The following is a 22838-nucleotide window of genomic DNA, read 5'->3' as shown; positions in this document are numbered from 1 at the left end:
TCTCCTCAGGAAGAAGAGTTCAAGGAACATTTCTGAATGCAAGAAGAGTGAAAGAGTAAAAAAAAAAGTTCACTTAATCCTGTAAAGTAGTCTGGTTTGAAATAGTGAGCTATGAGCAAGAGGAGGACCAGGACTTTCTTTTTAATAGTGATGTACTGAACAAGGCTAGTACCAGAGCCAGATAAGCTATGTCCCATATAACTCTTAATTCACCAGGAAATGTATATTTTGTAGTCTTATATTTTTCTATTACAGACTCAAAAATCTGAGGATTTGAATTACATAAGCTGGAAGCGTGCAGTAAAACACTACAACTTGTATAAAATATCTTCACATACAGTAGAACAAATTCAGGAGTAGAAGCTGAGGAGCCACTATCCTTCTCCCTGTATGCAGAACAAGCCTATTTCTACTGAGGCATTTTCATCTCACAGGCCTAGCATTAGAAATAAAAGACTTTGTACTGATAACATCCTTCTCCTTTTTCCTACTGTTTAGCGGCATCACAAAGGCAGAAAAAAATAAATGTATTTGAGAGAAAAATAGTTTGGTTTCTTCAAATAACAAAGTAAGATTATCTGTTGCATCACAAGCATATGCATTATTCCTTTACTTGATTTCTGGAATAGCCCCCTTGGGGCAACTAAAATCAAGACACTAAAACTTACATCTGAACCCAACACTTAAGGGTCAGTAGGCAGCTTGTCTCCATGTATGGCACCCAGATGAAATCGTCCCCAGAAGCATTCCCCATACATAGGTTAAGTTATCCCCTAATACAATACAACTTTTTACCAGACACGGCTAGAAAATAATAGACAGATTGCAAATCCAGCTACACAAAAACATTAGGAAAGGCATCTGGGAACTCACTTATAAACTTATGCTCAAGTTCACTAAATTACGTAAAGACTGCCACTGTGTCTCAGTACAATTGGTTTTCAGGCACAATTCCATCATGTCCAAAAGAGAAGTAAATGCATTTTCTGGGCATTTTACCATCTTGAGGCAAGAAGGTAAAAAAAAAATATATATATCTGCCTATCACATCTATTAGTACTTTCTTTTTACATGTTGATACCATTAGCATGTTTCATATGACCTCATGCTTTATCCAAGGGGTCAACACATAGCTGCAATTATATTTTATGGCTCCTCTGGATACACAGTGATTTCCTTATTGATTCTTTTGGTGAAATTAACACACATACAGACAGAATTTAAGAACACTGTAGTTGGGTACGTAACCATGGATGGAAAGGAAGGAAGTCAGGAGATATTTTTAACACATGCTGAATTGTTGCAAGTGCAGTACTCCAACTGTAGTCACGCTTGACTTGGAGCATAGCAGATTAGAAGTCACACTGCTGGATATTGGTCCAAGCAATTAATACCTTCAAACAAAGGATCATGTTGTATTAGTTTCCAGGATAAGTTTTTCTAGGCAACTCTAAGGAGGCTTACATTTAAGTTTACATTTAAGTTGAATAACTGAGTGTATTTGAAGTTTACCCACATAAGTAAAAAACTATGCAAATTGATGCAGGCTGGAAACCGGGAGGAGTAACCTTTATTCCTCTCCAGCATTTATACCACATTTATCCGCCACGATTACAGTATCTCTTCCTTTAGATTTTTTCCAGGTTAACAAATTATGTTTTCATCCAAAGTGCAGAAGTAGAATAAGGTACAAAGAATATGCTAACAACAGATTTGTAATCCCAGTTTTGTCTGAAAGAGTGATAAAATTGGACCCATTGAGTTTGAAGATGTATTCTCATGTATAATAAGAGTAAAAAAAAAACAAAACCCAACACATCTAGTTTTCTATGTTAATCTGGCTGGCACTACATGCAAATCTGAGAAAAAATAACTACATTATCCTTTGATCTGTATCTTCCAGCTAATTTAGCTGCATCACCACACTTACCAACAGTCTAAACTTGGAGATGTTATTGTGTTATGCTCTACTGGTGTTGCCTTATCCAGGAATACCACCTGACCCAAGTTTTTATGGGATCCATTGGTAGAATTAATGGGAAAATTCCCATATTAGTATTGCATGCAAAGCTACTGACAGAGCACTTCACTGCCAGATTTTGATTCAGGTGTCCAGTTTTGCAGGATCCTCAGCATGTCAGAGCCATTCTTGCTGAGAGTGTCGCCCTTTAGTTCATTTACTAGAATCTTCCTGAGCTAGAAATATGAGCTCAACCATAAACAGTGCTTTGTTCTCAATGTAGGACAAATATATTTTACTGTAAATTGGTCATATAAGCAAGTCATTTATATTTTACACATAGAAAACGTTGACTATATATGCAATTCAAACTTTCCAGGTGTTTCCAATTTCAAAATGCTAAAGAAACATGCATCTAAGTCAAGATTTTTCTTGTAATATAGATGCGTTGTCTTAGTGCTTCTGTCCAAAATGAATTCATGATTCTTAGGAAACCTATGATGGATAAAGGCAGATTTTGCTACTTTGAATCAGCCATGGGTTTTTTAAAGTGTGAAGTACCAGAGCTACAGACTGAGTATGGTTTCAGAAAAGACCTAACTTAGAAAGATGTTGCATTAGTAACAACCAAATAAAATTAGGCATTTTTAAAAGCCTTTAATACTTATTTTATTCTCAGTCTTTCTCCTCCTTCTGTTTAGTATTTAATTCTGAACAGGCCTGCAGGTAATTGTTGTAGATCAAGATACAATTAATGGTAATACTTCTCTTAATATATCTCTAAAGACAGAGTATCAGATTCCTTTTAAATGTGAGAGGGCCTTTTTCCCGAAGGGGAGCAGAAAGTTGGGCCAGTTTGTATTAGTTACAATTCCATTCTGGCAAGTTCAACCATTTCACTCTGGATGTCTCTTTCTAGCCCAAGTAATAAAGACATGTCTGGAAATCCAATTACCATCTCTTGTCTGAAATTTTTAAAGGACTATACTAAGAGAGAGAGAGAGAGAGAGAGAGAGAGAGAGAGAGAGACTCGGAAAGCATATTTAAGAGGTCTTGTTTTTAGAAGTTATTCTTGTATCATTACCATTTAGAGTTCATATTTTAAGTGATGTAATTACCAGTGTAAATACACTACATTCTAGAACTGCTAAGCCAGTTACTGACTTAGCTTTTCTTCTGGCTGAAGCACCAGAGAAAAAATTTACAGGTTTTCTGCACCTCTTCCTGCATTTCTTTGCATCTCAGACTGAATGAGAGTAGAAGCATTCTGTGTCTACCTAGAGGGAAGCAAAAGGCTGCTCTATATTAGCATATTAGTTTTGGCCATACATCTTAGGGAGAATAAAATCAAAAGGGATATATGAGAGTGAAGGTGTGTGACAAGAACAGGTGTGGAAATCCAGGTTTTTGAAAATAGATCTGGAAGGTCAGTTTCAAATCACAGGAGGAAAAAATAAGTTCTTGCTCAGTCAAAACAAAGAGGCACATTTTAAACACAGTATTTACAGTAACAGCTTCATGTGTGACCTCAACAAAAGATCACTGGATAAATAAATTTAAAGAAATGCACTGTGCACAGAAAGTATGGGAAAAAACAAATGAAGGAAAAATCATTCCACAGATAGTAAATTTTACTACATTGAACATTTTTAAGAGCAAAAGTACACAAAAATGGTAGTAGGACTGATATTACATGACTACAAAACCAGAGAATAAGAGAGCTAGGACTCTAATCCCCCCTGTGGCACAAGTGGTAGAAGTGCCGCTCTGCTACACAGGAGGCTCGAATCCAGGGGGGTTGGACTCGATGATCTCTAAGGTCCCTTCCAACCCGCATGATACTATGATGATACTAAGAAGTAGTAGGTGGTCTAACAGTAACATGGTATATGCCCATGAGCTAATAGTATTTCCAGAGTTAGCCTAGTCAGAAGTGTCAAATGGATCTTCCCATGAAGCCTGAAACATCGTTTATTTTCCACCTCTAAGTCTACACGTTGCATTTCTATGGGGATTTTTTTTTTTAAGAGTCATCTTTTATTAGAAAACAGTGAAAAAAAATCAGTCCCTCTCTAATTGCAAGTTACTTTTGAGATCTTCTTTTGACTCAGTGTGAGTAAGACTAGGAATTTCCAGTGCTTTTTTGTCTTTGATTTCCTTACAGTGATCTACAACCAGAAATTCCAGGAAGGTTCCCTATTGGAAACTATGCTTGCGGTGTTTGAAACGCCCTGTGTGGTGAGCCAGCTGGACTCCCTTCGCTTTTGGTTCCTGGACTTGAAGGGCACGTGCAGGTTCAGACTTTCAGAATGGCTGCTCATGGAGGGAGTTTGTGGCATCATCACATTTCTCCTCCTAGAGAGTCTACCTATTGCTGAGAAACTGGACCATATGCAGAACTACTACAGCTGAAAACAAAGGTATACCTACCTACTTGATTTACCAGAGAGGTAAATACAGTTTTACTAAGAAGTTAGGTAAATTACTTCATTTTTGTGAGAAAACACCAATAACAAAACTTAAGTACCCTACTCACATTTGCATCTCTCCTCTAAATACAGGATAAAATAAGATTTGGTCACTCAAATTTGCCCAGTTTCCTTCAACTCCCCCTAAAACACCTTTTCAGTGGAGCACAAGCAGCGAGTTGATGCTTAGGAAGATGAGTTCATTATTGGCTTGGCCTGTTAAGAATGACTGTATCAAGCAGTAGTTATGACACTCCTTTTTCAGACTTCTGGAAAATCCAGCTTTGCTCCCTATTAAATTGTGAGAACATTAGGAGCAACAATTTTTTCTCCTTCTGTATTTGTTCAACTATGCATGATTTTAACATAAAACTGTTAATGTAGAGATGTTAATTATCTATAGCTCATTTAACAATTCTAAGATATAGCTGTAACCAATCTGATCACATCCAGCCCATAACTACAACATAATCAGGTAAGCGACGAATAGTGGGAAAGATAATTATTTGCCCTACGCTGTCTCATGGGTATGTGCTTCAATCACGTTGTTTTCTGAGATTGCTTAAGGAAAATGTTTATTTTCCTAATGCCTTCAGCTACATGTTAGCAAAACTTGCTGATGAAGTTGGGGGAAATTACTAGGAAAGGACAGAATAACTTATTATGTCTGAAGAATAACTGTGAGGCTTAGAAAAATAATTATGAAAGGAAAAAAATAAGAAACTCAGAAAAAGGCATTAATAGGAATTTCTGCTATGAGTCTTTTAGGATGAGGTGCATTAGGGGATCTAAATAGTGGCACAGAGGACTAGCTTCTTACAAGGTTAAAAACCAAAATTAACATTTTAAGCAGTGACAGAAAAGCATTAATAAAAGAAGCAAAAGATTTATCTGGAATACTGTAGTTAACATTCCAGAAAATTAATACTAAAATATATCAGGGAGGTCTTGATAATGCAGGAAGCCTCTTCCAGGTATACATTTCTATGGCTCTTGGCAAACTTTACTGAATAACTTAATTATTTAATAAAAGCCTGTCCAGAAAAACAAGGCCAAATGGATTTAGCCTTCAGACTGAAGTTAGAGAGCAGGCAACACTGATGTTAAAATAACTCTATTTTTCTTACACACCTATTAAGAAAAAAAAAGTTGTTTTCTGAGTTTTGTAAACGTAGTTAAGCTAATTAAATACTAGCCTATCTGGATGATGAATCAAGCATGCTTTGCTCTGTCTCCATCTGATATCACGACTCATGATTGAGGGACATTACAACTGAAGTAAACAATAACAGCTAGCTTTAAACTAGGTACTAGCAGTACTTAAACTTACAATTGTTTCCTTTAATGAGTTCTAAAGGTACTCAAGGTGCCCAGGTCACAGCTTCTGTCTGTTACCATTCTGGACTAAGCATATTGCTGTCTCACAAAAGAACAAGCAAAAGACTAAATGCTTCTCCTGAAAACCCCTCACAAGGAGCCCAGTTTGAAAAATAGTGTCAGTCATTAGAAGCAGTGAAATTGCTTTTAGTAAGTTTTTTGTGATGCCAAGCAAAACTTCATTAAGAACATCAAAAATCATACATAGGAAAAAGTTGAATCACCTGATTGGTCCTGGTATTCCTAGTTATAGAATGCTCCTCCTCAGGAAGTAACCTTCATCCAGGAGAGATTCTCTTGTTGGAGGTTAGCCCCTAAATGAGCCCAGTGAGGGAGTAGACCCACAGACAGTGAGAGAAGCACAGGTGAAATGCTTGCACCTGTGTTTCCTGGGCCAATCAACAGTTCAGGCCCTGACATAACAGTTCATTCACAGATGGTTTTAGGGGATTCTTGGTCTACATCTACACCTGCGATATGGGGGGTGGAGGGGAGAGAGAAGAAAGATGAAATGAAATGGAATATTATTTACTTGTTAGGGCAGTGAAGAGAGGAAATGGAGTTGGGAAATTCTAGTTTGATATTCATTCTCCTCTAATTTGTAGCAGGAAATATGCAGTCCTAGTAAGAATGTGGGTTTAGTATTCCCTTGTCCATACTAAGAAATGAGAACTAGACTGATGGAGCCGGAGCTTCCTTCTTCTCATCCGGTGAGACTGGGATTTGTTACTTAATGTTGTTGTCACTTTAGAAGGCAGTGTAGAGAATGTTCTCATCCTCATAGCCTGTCCAATGGGGAGACGTGATCAGGACACCATCACCTTGAGAAGACATTTAAACTCAGTTTTTCTGTTTACTTAGTACTCAGGCCACAATGTTGGCAGCAGCAGGAGCTTCCTATGGTGCCGGCAAGTCAGAAGTAATCCCTTGTGCTCATCCTGTGTGTGATTCATATCACAGAAGGACATTTGAAGTACAAGGGATGGGCCTAATATACTGAGACAAAGAGCCTGAAAGTTGAGTATTATGGTGTCTGCTTCCTTGAGCCCTTAGATAAAAAACATAGTAGGATAATCTCCTGAATGATTGGTAGATTCATGAATCTTTTGACCTTTCTGCAATTTTCCAGACATCCTTTTGGAAACTTTCCAGTCATTGGAATGTCTTTGTACCCCAAAATACCACAAAGGATTAAGGTGACTGAGAAATCCCCTCTGCAAAGTGAGAGTTTATTTTTAGAAAAACCTTCAGATGTCAGCTTTAATAAGTACATGATGTCTGATCTCCACAGTCACATCAGGATGAAATTTGCAAAGATCTGCTCATCAAGCCAAGTATTTTTAGGAGATTCATAATGAGTTGAGTACTGCAGCAGTTAGGAGCAAAGGCTCCCCTGAATGATGTGTGAGAGGAACTACTACCTAAAATTTGGATTCCTAATAGTACATATTCTCTGAAGAAAATTGCTGTAGGTAAATCCACAAAGACAGGTAGGATTTTCTTTCTGGGAATATCAGATATGCTTGTTTAGAGTTGAAAGTATTTCCACAAAAATAAAGTCTTCCTAGGGGCTAAACTCTCTTTGTTTATCCACATATACATACAAATGCTCAGTGGAAGAGCATTTACCTATACTTTCTACTTAGTGCATCAGTAATTGTGGCCTTCACATACCACACATAAGCCCAGCTCTACCATGTTTCTCAGCCTAAGTTTTGATCTATGCTTCCTACTATGTAGCTTGAATTACCAGGTAAGGCTTTTTGGGGGATTGTATCTGATCATAAAGATATTCTTGAGAGGTACATTCAAATCCTAGTCTAAAGGGCTTTGTAAGTATTGTGAGAAAGGGAGACACTGATTTTTTTGAACTGTCAACTCATTCTTGGAGTCCAAACCTGGAAGATTCACAGCCCCACAGCTTGTCATGCTGCAAAAGTTGGGATTCCACTGAGTTTGTAGGACACAGAGGTGATTCATTATAATAAGCCTGTTTATAGGTGTTGCAGTTGTCCCTCCAGTCACTCTCTTGCTTTATAATTCTTAGTTAAGAAGCCTCGGTCTTCCAATTCACAGATAATCAATGTAGTTTAATATTATCCTAATTTGAAGGCCAATGTGATTCCAAGTAATTAAAATTTCCTAGTTTGTGGGACATGACATCTCTTCACTGAATATTATATTGCTTGTGAATGTGCATGGGGATACACTGTCCTCATTTCAAAGCTGTAAATAAAATAGTTCTAGCTTTAGTAACGTTAGTGAAAGCAAAGTTCTCTACCTTCAGCGGTAAAATTTAAAATGGCATCATTTACTGTCATTCCTCTGAGTTCTGAACAAATGTGCTGAATCACAAAGCTGAGCATTTACTGTAAGATGCTGTTCTTTCCTGCAGCTCCAAGGTTCTGAACAGACCTGCCTTCCGTTCTTTGTTGATGTTACATTTCAGGCTTTTAATCAAAATGCTATTTGTACTACATCATACACTCAAATTTCTGTGAGGCATTTTAAATCAACACTGTTACTTTTAGCAGCTAAGTGTGTAATCTCCTTAAAAAAAGAAAAAAAAAAAAAAAAGCCCAATTAGCTTGTCAGGCTCTATCTGCCATAAACAGTGCTGAACAGTTTCAATTAACAGACAGAAATATAATCAACTCCATTCTCTATTTATTCTCTGGAGCCAAACTGACACATCTCTTCTTAGTTGGATCACTCCAGTCACTCTTTAAAAAGTAAGCAGGGATTTACTGATAAGAACTTCAATTTGCCATAGGACACAATGTGACAACGAATATGCTATATCCCCTATATCCTACTCCCATTAAAATGGAGCTATAATCACTTGCTTTCCCCAGTTTTCCAAAACTCTTCTATTAGTCCGAGCTCTACCAAAAATTAACACAAGTATTCATACACCCTTGAGACAAGTTTCTTGGGTTGGGTGCAGCTCATTGAGACGTGCTTCTTTAGGTGGTTATTTTTAGCAGCTTCTGCTAAATAGCTTCCTCTGTTGCTGTTGGAATAGAAAGTATTTTTCATCATAAGATGGGATGGGTATTAGCATTTTCCATAACAGCAGAAGCATTTATTTTTCTGCTGGTGTGAATATCAGGAGATTTCAGTAAGCTAGAATATAAGCATTTGGAAGCATGATTTAGACAACAGTAAACTAAACTCACATTGAATGGACAGAATGTATGATCTTAATATTCTTTTAACAGAGTGCTATATAGGAAAGCCCAAACAAATACAACCACTAGAGCAGAAACTCTTCCCTGTTCAATTGTGTCAGTGGAAAATGGTTGCTCGCTCATGCAAAGTGCTGTGTTGATTTAATTCTGTCATTCACAGAATTTTAGATAACATCTTAGCATGGCACTTCAAATTTACATGTTGAAGAAGTCTGTTAACTCCCAATAAAATGGTGCCATGTACCATGTGGGATTGCAGGCTGCTCAACAGTTGCTTTATCTCTGTAATCTTCAATCTGAGGATCCATGGGAATGCAATGTAGAGAGGCACACAATTGGATGTCAGTTGAGTTGGATATGAACTGAACTGGACCCAATGGCATTCAAGCTATGTGATAGAACTGATACATCCATGAGGCAGAATGCAGTACTGCAAATATCAACAAGCTCACATCCTAAAAGTAGCATGGTTATGGTAGCACAACTTTGCATACAAATTGGTAGCCTTTGGTTGATCTCTGTAGTGATATTCTGGGCTGAAATTTTTCAGTTCTGCTTCCATTTTTGTAGCTATTCCAGCAGCTCTTAGTGAATGTATGTCAGATGTAATTCAGCAGTTATTACATTTCACTCACTTCACTTTCTGTCCCTGATATCAAAGATGAGTGACTATGGAAAAGAAAATGTGTTGCTGGGTGGTTAGTTTCCTTCTGAGTGTTGCAACCTCCTGTGCATTGATATAAACAAGTTCACATCTGCAAAATGAGCTGGGAATGTTTATTGCATTTGCCCTTACCTGACAGATCTTGAAGCTTATTAACTTTCAAAATATTATATAATTTATTATACTGCTTACTGTCTGTATATGGTGTCATTGCAAGTTAGAACCTGAGTTAATAACCTTGAAAATCAAAATGATATTATTTAACAGCAGAAAACATCATTCTTTGAGTAGATTTACATAAAATAAGTTATAATATTGCCCTGAGTTATTAGCACACTTTGTCCTAAAAGAGGAAGAAGAAATAACAGCTAGGCATTAGATAAAAAACTACAAATCAGAGCTAACATCTTTAGAAAAAGAAATAGAAGAGATTGCTAAAATGTGTTCAGAACTTTCCATTGTTTCAATGTGAAGTAGCCATTCTCAGTGCCATAACATGCACATAAGAATATACAGCAGCTCTGGCTTCAGTCTGACTACTGTATTAGCAGATTTGAATGTCTATGCAACGAATAACATTTTTTTTTTTTTTTCATCTATTCAATTAACATTAAGCTCTCTAAATTACCCAAAGTAATATATTAATCTCAACTAAGATTCCAGATGTTAAAAGTACATTTACAATTACCAGGTTCTTGTTGTATATGGATGTTTGACTGACCACAGTTTGCAGGAAGAAAGAGAATGATGACTGAATTGTCTTCTTTCACACAGTGGCTAGAGAAGGCCTAATTTGAATGAATTGTTTTCACAATCAAATCTCCCTTAAGGTGAGAATCTATCCCTGCTGGAAGCATGAATATTGTCAGTGACGCTAAAAATAGTAGAAGAGACTGAGCATGACCTTAAAATAGATATTACTTGTCTACAAAGTCAACAATGAATTCTCTGTTCATCAACTAAATTCTGTAGAACATTGGGACAAAAGGGACAGATAGGCTACTGCTGTCATCTGCTATATTTACCATGGTAAAATTTCTATTGCTTTCATAAGATTTAAGACACTGGTGGAAAATACAGTACTGTGATCACTTTTGAAAAATACGTGAAACGTGGCAAATAGGTTTACATGACAAAATATATGTTTTATAGGGAGCAGTAAGCATATAACTATGCAGTTAATAAGAAGACTGAAAAAAAATAGGAATGCAAGTATCCTGAAGACTGAGGAAGATGTTAATTTGACAAGAAAATAAGGCAGTAACTTAGCTCCTGTAGCTTTACCCAGCTCTCAGAATGGTCATCCTGTTTTACTAGGCTTTACTTGGTCACCACCAGGTGTGACTCTGAAACAAGAGCTTTCATTATTTTCTTCATCAGAAAGGATCAAAATCTATTCATTATGCTATAAACAAAACAGTTGGAGAGAATGCAGGGATCCCACTGTTGAACTGTCTTTTCCATTGATTTCTAATTAGATGAGAGACTGTGCACTCTTTCTTAGCTTTGTTTTTGATTTTTAATGAATATAATGGAATTAACATTACTCAGTTCAGTGGTTCTCAGGATTGAGCAGATATGTGCTGAGCAACAGAGGATTGATTCTTATTTGCTTTATTTAGGCATGAACAGGCTTATTGATCCTATGCGTGTAATAGGACTCCTTGTGTAAAAGTATGTTTAGGCTCTAATCCAATAGTGTGGTACAGAAACACAGAATCCCAGCATGGCTGAGGCTGGTAAGGCCTACCAGGTCCATCAGGCCCAGCACTGTCTGCAGCAGGGCCACCCAGATAAGCTGCCCAGGCCCATGTCTGGGTGGCTTTGGGAGATCTCAAAGGAGTGGACTCAACAGCCTCTTTGGGCAGCCTACGCTAGGGCTTTGTCACTTTAATGGCACAGAAGTGCTGCCTGGTGTTCAGAGGAAGTCACGTTCCAGTTTGTTCTGACTGCCATCTGTCCTGGCACTGGGTATCACTGAAAGGAGCCCAGCTCTGGCCTCTTTGCTCCCTCCCTTCAGGTATATGTATGCATGGGTGAGATCTCCCTGAGCTGTCCTATTTCCAGGCTGAACAGCTTTCTCAGCCTATCAAGTAAAGAGTATATGCAAGTGTTAACAAGACTTTGCAAAAGAATGAATAACTTATTTTTTCTTCTACCAAATAAACAACATGCATGATATTGCTTTTCTTGAATACTTCCATGGTGCATTAAAGTGTCTTGGCTTCTTGTGTAAATCATCTTTTCTTCCCTATCCACCTGCTCTCTTGGTTGTAAATTATCTAATCTTCCTCTTTTGAGCACATTAACTTCAAAGTGTGGCAAAGGAAACCAGGCTCACTACACTTATGATAACCATCTCTCTTAGGCAGGGCATATACTGAATTTCGGCTTTCTCTGATCATTTCATGCAGAAGATGTTGCAGTCCTCCATCTTACATCTGCTGATGAGTTTATCAAGAGCTGTAATTCAAGCTCTAACTGAAGAAGTTCCAAATTGCTAACTCCTGGAATTTGGAAAGAGTACTTTACTTATAGTTTTTCATAAACATAAAACAACACCACAAACAGAGACAAGAATGCTGAAGTAGATGAACACGTGCCCCACAGCAACACAAATCTTTTGCTTGATTTCTTTTTCTCAGACTCCTAATTGTCCACAACCCAGAACCTTTTCTTCTTTTTTAAATAGAAGCCAGCCTGTGACCAATGACCATACACTGATTGTATCCCTCAGCAGCACGTATAAACTGTTCCCGAAGGAGTCTGATGTCATAGGAGGAAAAACTTTTTCTCTCATAGAGTGGTCAGGCACTGGAATGGCTGCTCAGGAAGGTGGTGGAGTCGCCGTCCCTGTCAGTGTTCAAGAGGAGTCTGGATGAGGAGCTACGAGAGATGGTTTAGTGGCTTGTGGTAGCAATGGTAATGGGAGGACAGTTGGACTAGATGATCTTGTAGGTCCTTTCCAACCTTGTGATTCTATGATGATGATTCTGTGATGATGCCATAAAACAGTTGAGAAAAGATCCCCTCTCACCCACAAGATCCCCTTCCCTCACAAGATGTGATTTTGTTGTACAATTAAGAGAGCTTGCAGGTTCCCTTTGCCTCCAATGCATGTTGCTTCTGCCTATGTCAGATATTTGTGCTTAAGCTCTGAGATTTAACTACACAACATAATATTGTGTGAGACTTGTTACAGCTTACTGAATGAATCAGAGCTATAGTTGCTTAAGTCTCTGGATGAAAAAGCTCTTTCAGCTCAGATATACTTTGCCTTTCAACACTTATCTTCGGCATCAGACATGAGAAGTGACTGAGTGGGTTACTGGAGAACAGACTTGTTTTTAAGGCCTTCCACATATCTCTTCTAAAGAACAGCAGTGGAATTTTGTACATTTGGATTCTGTATGCCCTTCAGCAATGTACAGTCTGCTATGACTTCACAACTATGTGAAGCCCCTGGACCACCCAATTTCTGCTTAGCACCCCCTCAGCATAGCTATATCAAAAATCTGTTTAACATCTTTAAGGAACCACACAAGCACAAAGATGATATATGTAGGTAGATCATCAACTTTTCTCCACTGAATAGTATAATCCCAACATATACGTAGTCTGCCTGAAGACAGGAATAATTTGTAACTTATAACACCTGAGATACACGTTTATTTCACTATTTTTGAGAGAAATTCTCAACTTATGACACAAAGGTATGAAATAAAAAAGATTGTTGAGGAGGAAAAGCCCTCTCTCCTCATCTGAAGTTGTGGAAAAACTTGAATTAAATCAAAGCTTGAACACTATTTTTTTCTGGTTACTTTCTAAATGAAGCCTTTAAAACTAAGCAGTGTGGTTAACTGTACATTCAATTGACAGTTCACTAAATGCTAATCTGATCACTGTGATGCTGTTCTTCAAAAAGATATTCCCTAAACATCATGGCCTTCACTGGCCACTCATAAACCAGTTTAATGTAGGTGCTGTCTTGTTCCAAAGCCCAAAGGTCCCATACCAGGACAATGTGAAATGGATAAACATAACGTATTACTAACCTTGTTATATTGCTAGGATAATACACAGCAAAAGAAATGCAGAGTTTAATATAAAAGATGCCGTTCTCAAACTCTGAATAGGAGAAATGCAATAATCCAGCTGGGTGGAACCTGTCATCAGAGCTGCAGAAGAAGGCAGTGTAGCCTTCTTGAGTTGAACTGTTAATTCTGTCTTTAGTTCACTAATAATATAAAAGCTTGCCAGATCAGTAAGGAGGAAAAGCACTGTAGGATGCAAAACTACTTGGGACCCTTCTTTGAGAAAGAGGAGTTTTTGTTTGGTTGGTATGTTTGCAGAAAACGCCTGTAAATCTGGTAATTGCATTACTTGACTTCATGCACCAGAGGTGCCTCGAGTGAGAGGGACAGACTCTGACTCTAGTTAATGAAGACAGACGAGCTCAATAAAGACTGACACAGAGCATGATTCAGATAAGCTTATGTGCTCTGAATCACACTTGCAAAGAAGCTGTCATCTTTCTCATGGGACTTAGTTGCAGACTTATTTTTTCTTTTAACAGTCTAGGTGAGTTTCAGTGAAGCAATAGGCAAACTATGTCTTCTCTGAACAGCTTTGTCCAATTTATGCTGAAACAGTAGTCATGTTTTCGTCTGATTTTGGCGGACAAGCCAACAAACAAAAATACTGCCACTGCGTTTGAAAGGTGCATTAAAGGAGTCTGAAAGACAAGATGCCTGATGAAGCATCCCATGCAAAAAAAATGAAGAGCAAACTTAATCAAACTAATTTGGATATCATATTGACCCCAAGCAGCACCAGAAAAGTAAGTTGGACTACTTAGCATCAGAGCATGGTTTGAATGTGACTTTTGCAATTGTCACTCTTAAGGCATGGGATTTTCTGAGGGAGCCATAGCATTACTACAGCATCTTCAGAAGTAAAACAAAAGGTAAACGTTTCCAATTTTAATTTCTGCAATCAAAATGAGACCATCTGAGCAGTAAGCATCTGAATTGCAAACTTAAGTGCTTTAACTGAGTTCTCTATTAGGAAGGAAATAAAGGCCTACAGAATGGAATTACATTTCTCAATTCTTTGGATGAACCAGAAGCTATGATTCCTGCTTTTATCTCCACTTTTAGAGGCTACTGACATCACAAAGAAATCACATTACTAGTAAAAAAATAAAATAAAATAAACCTTCAGAGGACTCAAAATTCAAGTGAACCAAGTTACTTGTGTGTTCACTGTTCTGCATCTGGAAATGGGTTAATATTCAGACTACATAATTGTATTCTGCCTTTACACTAAATATTGTCTTGCTCTATAAGCGACTGAGGGTTGGGCAAAACAGATCAGCTGAGAGAAACAAATTGCACCTGAAAATTTACTGGAACTCATAGCAGAAAATTATACTGATGTGAAAAATGCCCACATTCTCACTAGAATTTATTTTCATGACAGAAAAAGAAGCAGATGTTATTTAAATTTGATGGTTTAAAATCCACTCATTTTTTAACGTTTTGAATGTTTATATGAATACAATCAAATTTCTTTCTCCTTTTTCTTTTTTTCCCCTCTTTGTCTCAGAGTTACAGCTAAGCAGAAACAACTAAGCAAACAGAAATCTCAGTAACAAGAGACTTTCATTTTTTGATGACCATCAAAATAAGTAGAGTATAATCCTTTCTGCTTTCTTCTGTTTTGATGTATTGACCAGATACAAATATGCAGTCATACAAACATTTCTCTCAAAATTAGCATTATTACTTTATTTGGTGATTCATTACAATCTGCAAATCCAATAGTAAAAAATAAAAAATAAAAATAAACTAGGCATAATGTTAAAGCATTTTACAAGCAAAATATTTTACTGTTTTCTTTTCAATTTGAATAGGGTGGGATAAGTGTATTGGTTAGAGATATAAAGTACAGAAGAAACATAACCATAGTTGATCTAACTGTACTGAAGAATGTTACAATCCTGTGAGTGAACAGGATTTAAATGGCGATAAATGTCAATGGAAAACCATACACTTCAACATTGACAAGGCTGCCTTCCCATGACAATGATGCATCATGAAGGCTTTAAGCCACTGAACTTACATTGTAGATCATCCTACTTTAAAGAAACTAAAGACTTAAGCCACAATGCAACTATCTATGCTCATCTCTTTTCTACTGGAACAAAGGCTAGAATGGAGAGAGGGAATTTTTAACATCAGCTTCTGAAACCACTGTAGTACTGTCCTTTTTTTGTATATTCAGTATCATGGAGCTAGCAAAGCTTTGAGCTTTTTATTATTACTGTGCTTGCAGGTCTAAAAAAAAACAACAACAAAAAGCAAACAAAAAACAAACAAAAAACTTTTTCACTGTGTAGCAACAAAGTAAAAATATAGTGCTCCTATCCCATTGTAATCTCTTCTATGTTCCTCCAGCTGTACAAATCCGTCTTTAAAGTTTCATAAAACTAAAAAATAGTTGATCTAGATTGTAATAAAAAAGAATATTAAATACCTTTGGTAAAAATAGATATATTTAACAAGTTTAGAAAAGCAAATAGTTATATTGTCAAAGGGAGAGTATAAAAATGTACACAATAAAAATAACAAACAAACAAGAAATCACCGGCCATAGTAGTAAGAATAAAGGCATTGTTCTTTTCAACATTTTCTTCCTTAGCTCATGTTATTGTCCAGTCTTCTTTCTAAAAGGCAGGAGCTTTACTAGAGCATATGGAAAAATCCAGTCTTTCCTACCAGCATTAGACAAATTAAGTTTAATTCAGAACAAGACAGTCTGTTATAAACCAAATTTATAAAACCGAGAATGCTTTGAGTACATAGGAGTAGTTGAACACAGAAAGAAAGGTTTCGGATGTTTTCAGCCAGAGGCCAGGTGTTCTGGAACTGTAGAAATGAAACAGCCAGCAGGATCAAGTCTCCGTGATGTGAGCCTCCTAACTTTACTTTAACTCCTAAATTACAAATCCATGTATTGTCAAGAAAATTGTGGGGGACAAAAAAATACATGTATTTTAAATCCCTCATTGATGCCTTTCTCCCATCCTTTCACTGGGCCTCCAAACAGAGCTGTCATACATCACATAATCCCAGTTTTGCTTCTCTTTTTAGAGCTCACTGTAAATCTTGAAGATGGAAGTTCCCCAAAGCAAACAACTGAGATTACAGAAGGAGATAATGCACAAGCCCCATAATAGAATCAGCAAGGATTGAACGTGCTTCAAAGAAAACAGCACAATTAAATCATGTTTATCCTTCAGTATTCCCTTTGCATACACAGTCACACTCCTCGTGGTGTTCCAAGGGTACATCTGTCAGTGATTTATGCAGTCCCCGGACACCAGTCCTTGGCTTCAGCTGAAGAACCTGAAGGAGAAGTCAAGAATCAACACAACAGCAAGTACTTTATCACACACCTAGACTATGAGCTAGACTGCACTGGAAACACACTGGATAGCAGGAAGCCTATTAAAAGAAATAGGATTTTCCCAACTGAATTTCTTCATTTATTCCACCCACTAATTTTTACTTTGGCTTTTACATCAAGCCCTTCTCAAAAGTTATTAAAACATATATAGTTAAATCAATTTAATTACTGGGTAATTCTACAATAAATAGTTATTGTTACAAGTTCATAACAATAGAAATGGGACAGATATTTATCTCTTCCTTCGCGGAGCATGTATCTACAACTGGAGAAAGCTGAACAAGGAGGTATGGTTGTCATGTGCCCAAACTGCTCTAGTAAAATAAATGCTTCAGAAATGAATCAGCAGTTCCAAAGAAAAGTATTTTAACAAGGAAGATAATTAGTTTTGCTGTTTTTTTTTTTTTAATGTGATATCTCATTAAAAATGGTTTATATATATATATATATATATATATATATAAGTACTTACTTATATATATACTTTTATATATATATAAGTTACTGTAAGTGCATGATGTGCAATATTAATATGTATATTGGTAGATTCCTATAGTAAAAAGAAACTCTTACATTGGCTTTCAGTACTTCCAAACATGAAAATGTAGAAAAGAGCTTACCTCATGGTACTTTTTGGTGACTTTTGTTGGTATACATTGACATTCGTTGCAGTTCTGATGACAACAGGCACAATTCCCACCACAACGCTTAACCAGAAGACACAGTGGCCAGAAAATGGTGTCAGTTCGCTTCAGCTCCTCCCTCAGTGACACGGAAAAGTTGCGAGGAGTACAGCTATACAGCCGCACTTCCTCCTTTAGCAAGTTGAGATCAACCACTGCAAAGAGACAAACAGACTGGTGCTTTTCTGATTTATAATCCAACTGTGATGATGGTAATCCAGCTTGAACAATGCAGAACCCTTGAAAAAAGCTCGGTTTTGTGCAAGTGGTACAGGTTCAGCCCACAGGGCAGCCTGTTCCATTGTTCTTCTTTACTGTGAAGAAGTTTTTTCTCTTATTTATGTGGAACCTCCTGTGTTCCAGCTTGTACCCACTGCCCCTTGTCCTATCATTGGATGTCACTGAGAAGACCTGGCTCCATCCCCCTTTGGTGAAAAGCAATTTAATTTCATTTCTTTCAGAAAAGCCAGACTATTGTTCTGGGATATTTTGTCTACACTGCTTCTCTCCAAATCTACCAGCATTAAGGAATATCAGCATCATCCAGTTCACAAACATATTCCAACTGGTTAGTATTATTTTATCTTTCTGAATGAAAAGAGTAACTGAAACCCTGTGGTAATATGGCTTTTGGGATTGTTGAAATAGAAGTCTCAAAGTAGCACAGAACTTCAAGCTAACTATTTTTGAGATAACTCAAGAATAAACCAGGAGTAAAAATCAGATTATTAACATTACCTCATAAATCTTTTATATTTACTTTATATTTACTTCTAGTAGTTTGTAAATAAAAAACTATAAAATAAAGCTGAAATATGTTCCTGATCTGAATTGTTCACTAGAGAAATACCTTTCCCCCACCCCCCACCCCCTACATATTATGTAAGGAGTCTCCAGAGATCACCAAGGAGATCTTGGTCTACCAAGGCAAGATATTGCCTCTCAACTCTACTGAAATGTGTAGGAAATTAAGAGAATTTAGAAGATTCACTTGCCAAGCAGAAATGCTCAGAAAAAGATTTGGGGCAGCAACTTCATTCTGCTCTTCTTAAAATATTTCCTTCGCAGGCCATATCCATACACTGGCATCCCTAAGTCAGGCCTTACTGTTGTGAAGGGGCAGTTAAACACACTGAAGCATTTCTTTGCTTACACTAACAGTGAATGCCAAGTTGGGGCACTTCATTCTTTTACTATCAGGTTAACATAGGGTCCAAATAAACAATCTGATTTTAAAAGTCAGGAGTGTGTAATAACTCCAATAAAGTTACTGACAGGATGCCAGCCTGCCTCCCACACTGTATGCACATTCCTTGGAGACTGTTGAGAAGGGAGCAGAGGAATAGAGACAAATGTTACTGGGAAGAGATTCACTGTGAGAAATTAAAAGTTATTTAAGATCTTCTGATCAGCTAATAGCTCTAGGCTGCGTCTTTAAGAGGGTGGATGTGTCTACCTGCATTAATCGAAGACTGGAAAGGAATCTAATACTTCTTTCTCATGCTACATTTTCAAACATACAAGAACTGAATTGTCAAAATGAAAATAAAATGCCTAAAATGCAAGAGAAATAGCAGTTCTGCTCATGTTTTCTACTGGAAGATTTCCAGAGAGACTGAAATTTGGTACAGTTTGGCTTGTTACAGTGAACTTGAAGACACTAATGTGTCATAGAATCATAGAATCACAAGGTTGGAAAGGACCTACAAGATCATCTAGTCCAACCGTCATCCCTTTACCCTACCTACAGAAAACCACTAAATCATAATGTGTCCTAACACAGCAGGATGGCCCTTAACCACGAGAAACTGAAAGCAGAAATTTGGCACATTTTTTAAATTTTATTTATTTATTTTTTTCTCCCCAGCAAAACCACTGACCCTCAGGAGAGAGATGCCTGTGTGGCATTCAGCTTCCCTGATAACTTCTGCCTACTTGCAACAGCAAAGGAATGCAGCCATTTCCTGGTACTACCTGAAGTTAAAGGATAGAGAAAAGAGTTATGTGCTAACAAGAGCAGTAAGCATATTGAACATTTTACCAGAGAATCTGAATGAATGAGCTGAATCTTTCAGACGTGCTGGCTCAAATTTTAAAAAGATTCTATGCAAGAACTCATTCAGCCCTTGGCCAAAAAATTTTAGTATGCTTTGCTATAATAACAGGGTCCTGGAGAGATGAAAAAGCTATGTTTGGTTTCCATGCTTTACAATGTATAAAGGTATACTGCTATTATACCTTGCAGTGAACCCTTGCCCTACCTTATGTAATTCAATTTCATTAAAAGGTCTGTGGCAAATTTATCTAGTGCTTATACAATCACTTCTTTGAAGTGTGTGAATGAAGCTGTTATTTTTTCAAAGAGTATCTGTCTGTCCAAAATTTATTTTAACGCACTGTGGGCATGAAGCTAGATGAGAGAATGTATATATTCCCTTAAAAGTGTTTACTTAACCACAATAAAAGGTTATGTGGATTTCCCAAGTGCACTTTGTTACAGTACCTGTTATAATGTGAACATTTAAACACTCTTTCAACTTGGCTGCCACTCATATATCATGTTTGACACAACAGTAAAAGTTCTTTTGTTTAGCCCTAGATCAGGAGGAATGGAAGGTTCTGTAGTAGCACATGAATGCAAAACACTAAAATAAAAATAAGGGAAAAGGGGGAAAAAAGGAGAAAAAACACAAATACAGGTATCTCTACAGTAAAACCTATTTCTAAAGTGCACCTTTGTTAGTACATACATCTGAAGTATTCTGTGTTCACATCTATCTGAAAATATACTCTACAGTTGACACTGCAACAGTCTTGCATCTTCTGGGGCTGGTATTGAGAACTACAGAGAATGTCTTTCCCTCAGCTTTTTTTCCAGTTGGATCTCAATCTCAAAATCAATGAAATAAATTAGATTCTTGTTGAGACAATTGTGTTCAGGCACAATTAGGATCAGAATGGTTTCAGTTTCTAAGTCAGGGCTTTTACAAAACTGGTTCCCATGCAATTTTAGAGCTGTAAACAAGGAGTACAGGAAAAAAAAAAAAAACCAACAAAAAACCCACCAAAAATCAAGGAAAAAAAAATTCACACCTTTTACACTTGAAAACTATCTACTAAATAGTATGGCTGGATTATGAGTGTTCTTAAGCAGCCTTCTGAATATGACCTGATGATTATACAAAAATTTATGTGGGAAGTGATGAGATCTTTTTTTTTTTTTTTTTTTTTTGCACAGCAATATCTATTTTATTTATATTATAAAAGAATTTAGGACTGTATTTAGACATCAAAGCCTCTGAACTTGGTCTTTCCTTTTTTCCTGGTTAGTTTTTGGAAGCATTTTATCCAGAAAAAAAAAAGAAAATCAGAGACAGAAGTTCTGTGGAATTTAGGTTGTTTAAATGTGGTTTTTTTTCATACAAATTATTAAGTAAAAGTAGAGGACAGTACTCTTCACAAACTAACATACACTTTTAATTAGATTTATAATTTATCTAGATGTAAACAGATGTTTCCTTACGAAAGTAGAACAGCAATTTAGTTTTTACACTGGAATACTGCAAAACCAAGATTTACCTAATTATGGAATCTGAGAGTTTGAGGGGGAAAAAGAAACAATAGAATAAAACAAACAAACAAACTAAACATTTTGGGGTCTGCATATTCCCAAACATTTCTTAAGTAGATTTTTAAGTACATCAAACCTTTCATTAAATGGAGTGACATCAAGGGAAAAAAAAACATTTGCTTTCCATATCTATTGAATAGACTTAGCAGTTAATGTTGTGTCATCTCATCTGGACACATTTTCTTGTCCAAGCTATTACATTACACACCCAGTAATGCAGTCTCAGGGTGGTCTCTTTAAGATGAATGTGGCAATACTGTTATATGTTTATTCAATGGAAAAAAATCTATTTCAGCATCTAATTAGAAGTCTTTAAAAGATTTACTGTCATCGTTTCTTTCAAAGATATATCTTGCAGATAGTAACTTTTTTCTACATAGATGTTATCTAGCACATGCATTTTAGTTTATGTAAGGTTTCACAAATTACATTTTGTTTTTCTCCCACTTACTCTATGCTTATGGCATATATTTGGCAAATACTGAGACTCTTTAATTAGGCAGGTCATTAGACAAGTGCTAAATGACTATCCAAAAGGCATGGTTTCCTGCTGGAAGCTTTTAAGGAGAATTCTTTCTCTTTGACTCTTGATTTAATTGCTGTGTGCCAATCTATAGTAACAGAAGTAAGGTTGAAGGGTTGGTTTTTAGGCTCTGATCCAAAAATCAGCCATCAAAAACTTAAATATGAGTTATGAAAAATTCCATCTCCTCCCTTTTCTTACTGATCAGATGATAATCTAGCTTAAATTCACGGACTATTCAGTTACTCTTGTAGGTCACATTTTCATGCTGTGTGATGGGCAAGGAAGGAAATATTTGCTATCCCTCCACATGAAATCTGTAGACATGAAATAGTGGGCAGCATCTAGACAATATGTTGAGAAAAAACTCATGAATGCCAAATTTAGATGGAAGAAAATGCTTCTCACTGCTGAATGAAAAGCAGCTCCACAAATCTTAAAATGCATAGCCTATCTTACATCTAATTAATGACACTGAGAACTCCATCTTTAAATCAGATGTGGACTTAGGAATTTCATGAAGTATTATGGGAGAGATATTTAGCTAACTGCACTCAGTTCACACAGTGTAGATACTGGAACAATTCTAAAGAAGTAAACCTGTGATACAGTAACTGTATCTATAAAAAATAGAAAGTTTTTGCCTTTCTTAGGGAAAAAAAAAAAAAAAAAAAAGGAATTCAGAGAGGTAGGTTATGCAACTCAGCCAGGACACCCTGCCACTCTGAAAAGGCAGAGCTCTCAACTCCCTAGAGTAAGGTACCTTACCTGCTGCAAGTACTTTTCCCTTTGTTAGTTTATACTGCTAAATTCCTTTCATTTCTGAGTTCAGTTATTGTTCTTTTCTAGAAAATATAACTGTGAAGCCAGA

The 22838-nt window shown here is 36.8% G+C and overlaps 1 protein-coding gene across 1 annotated transcript in view; it reads right to left on the bottom strand.

Moving 5' to 3' along the window:
- Positions 1–15422: 15422 nt before the first annotated feature.
- The window catches only part of PDGFC (platelet derived growth factor C), a 100836-nt gene continuing 93420 nt past the window's right edge, over positions 15423–22838 (bottom strand). Inside the window, exons 5-6 of the mRNA XM_015860984.2 lie at positions 17751–17968; positions 15423–17069 (exon numbers count right to left, since the gene is read on the bottom strand). Coding sequence (XP_015716470.1) covers positions 16953–17069; positions 17751–17968 — 335 coding nt within the window. The 3' untranslated portion in view covers positions 15423–16952. The remainder of the gene's footprint in view (positions 17070–17750; positions 17969–22838) is intronic.

Source organism: Coturnix japonica, chromosome 4 (assembly GCF_001577835.2).
Source record: "Coturnix japonica isolate 7356 chromosome 4, Coturnix japonica 2.1, whole genome shotgun sequence".
Taxonomy (NCBI): Eukaryota; Metazoa; Chordata; class Aves; order Galliformes; family Phasianidae; genus Coturnix; species Coturnix japonica.
Note: the sequence above shows the minus strand (reverse complement) of the source record. Positions and strands in the feature narration are given on the sequence as shown.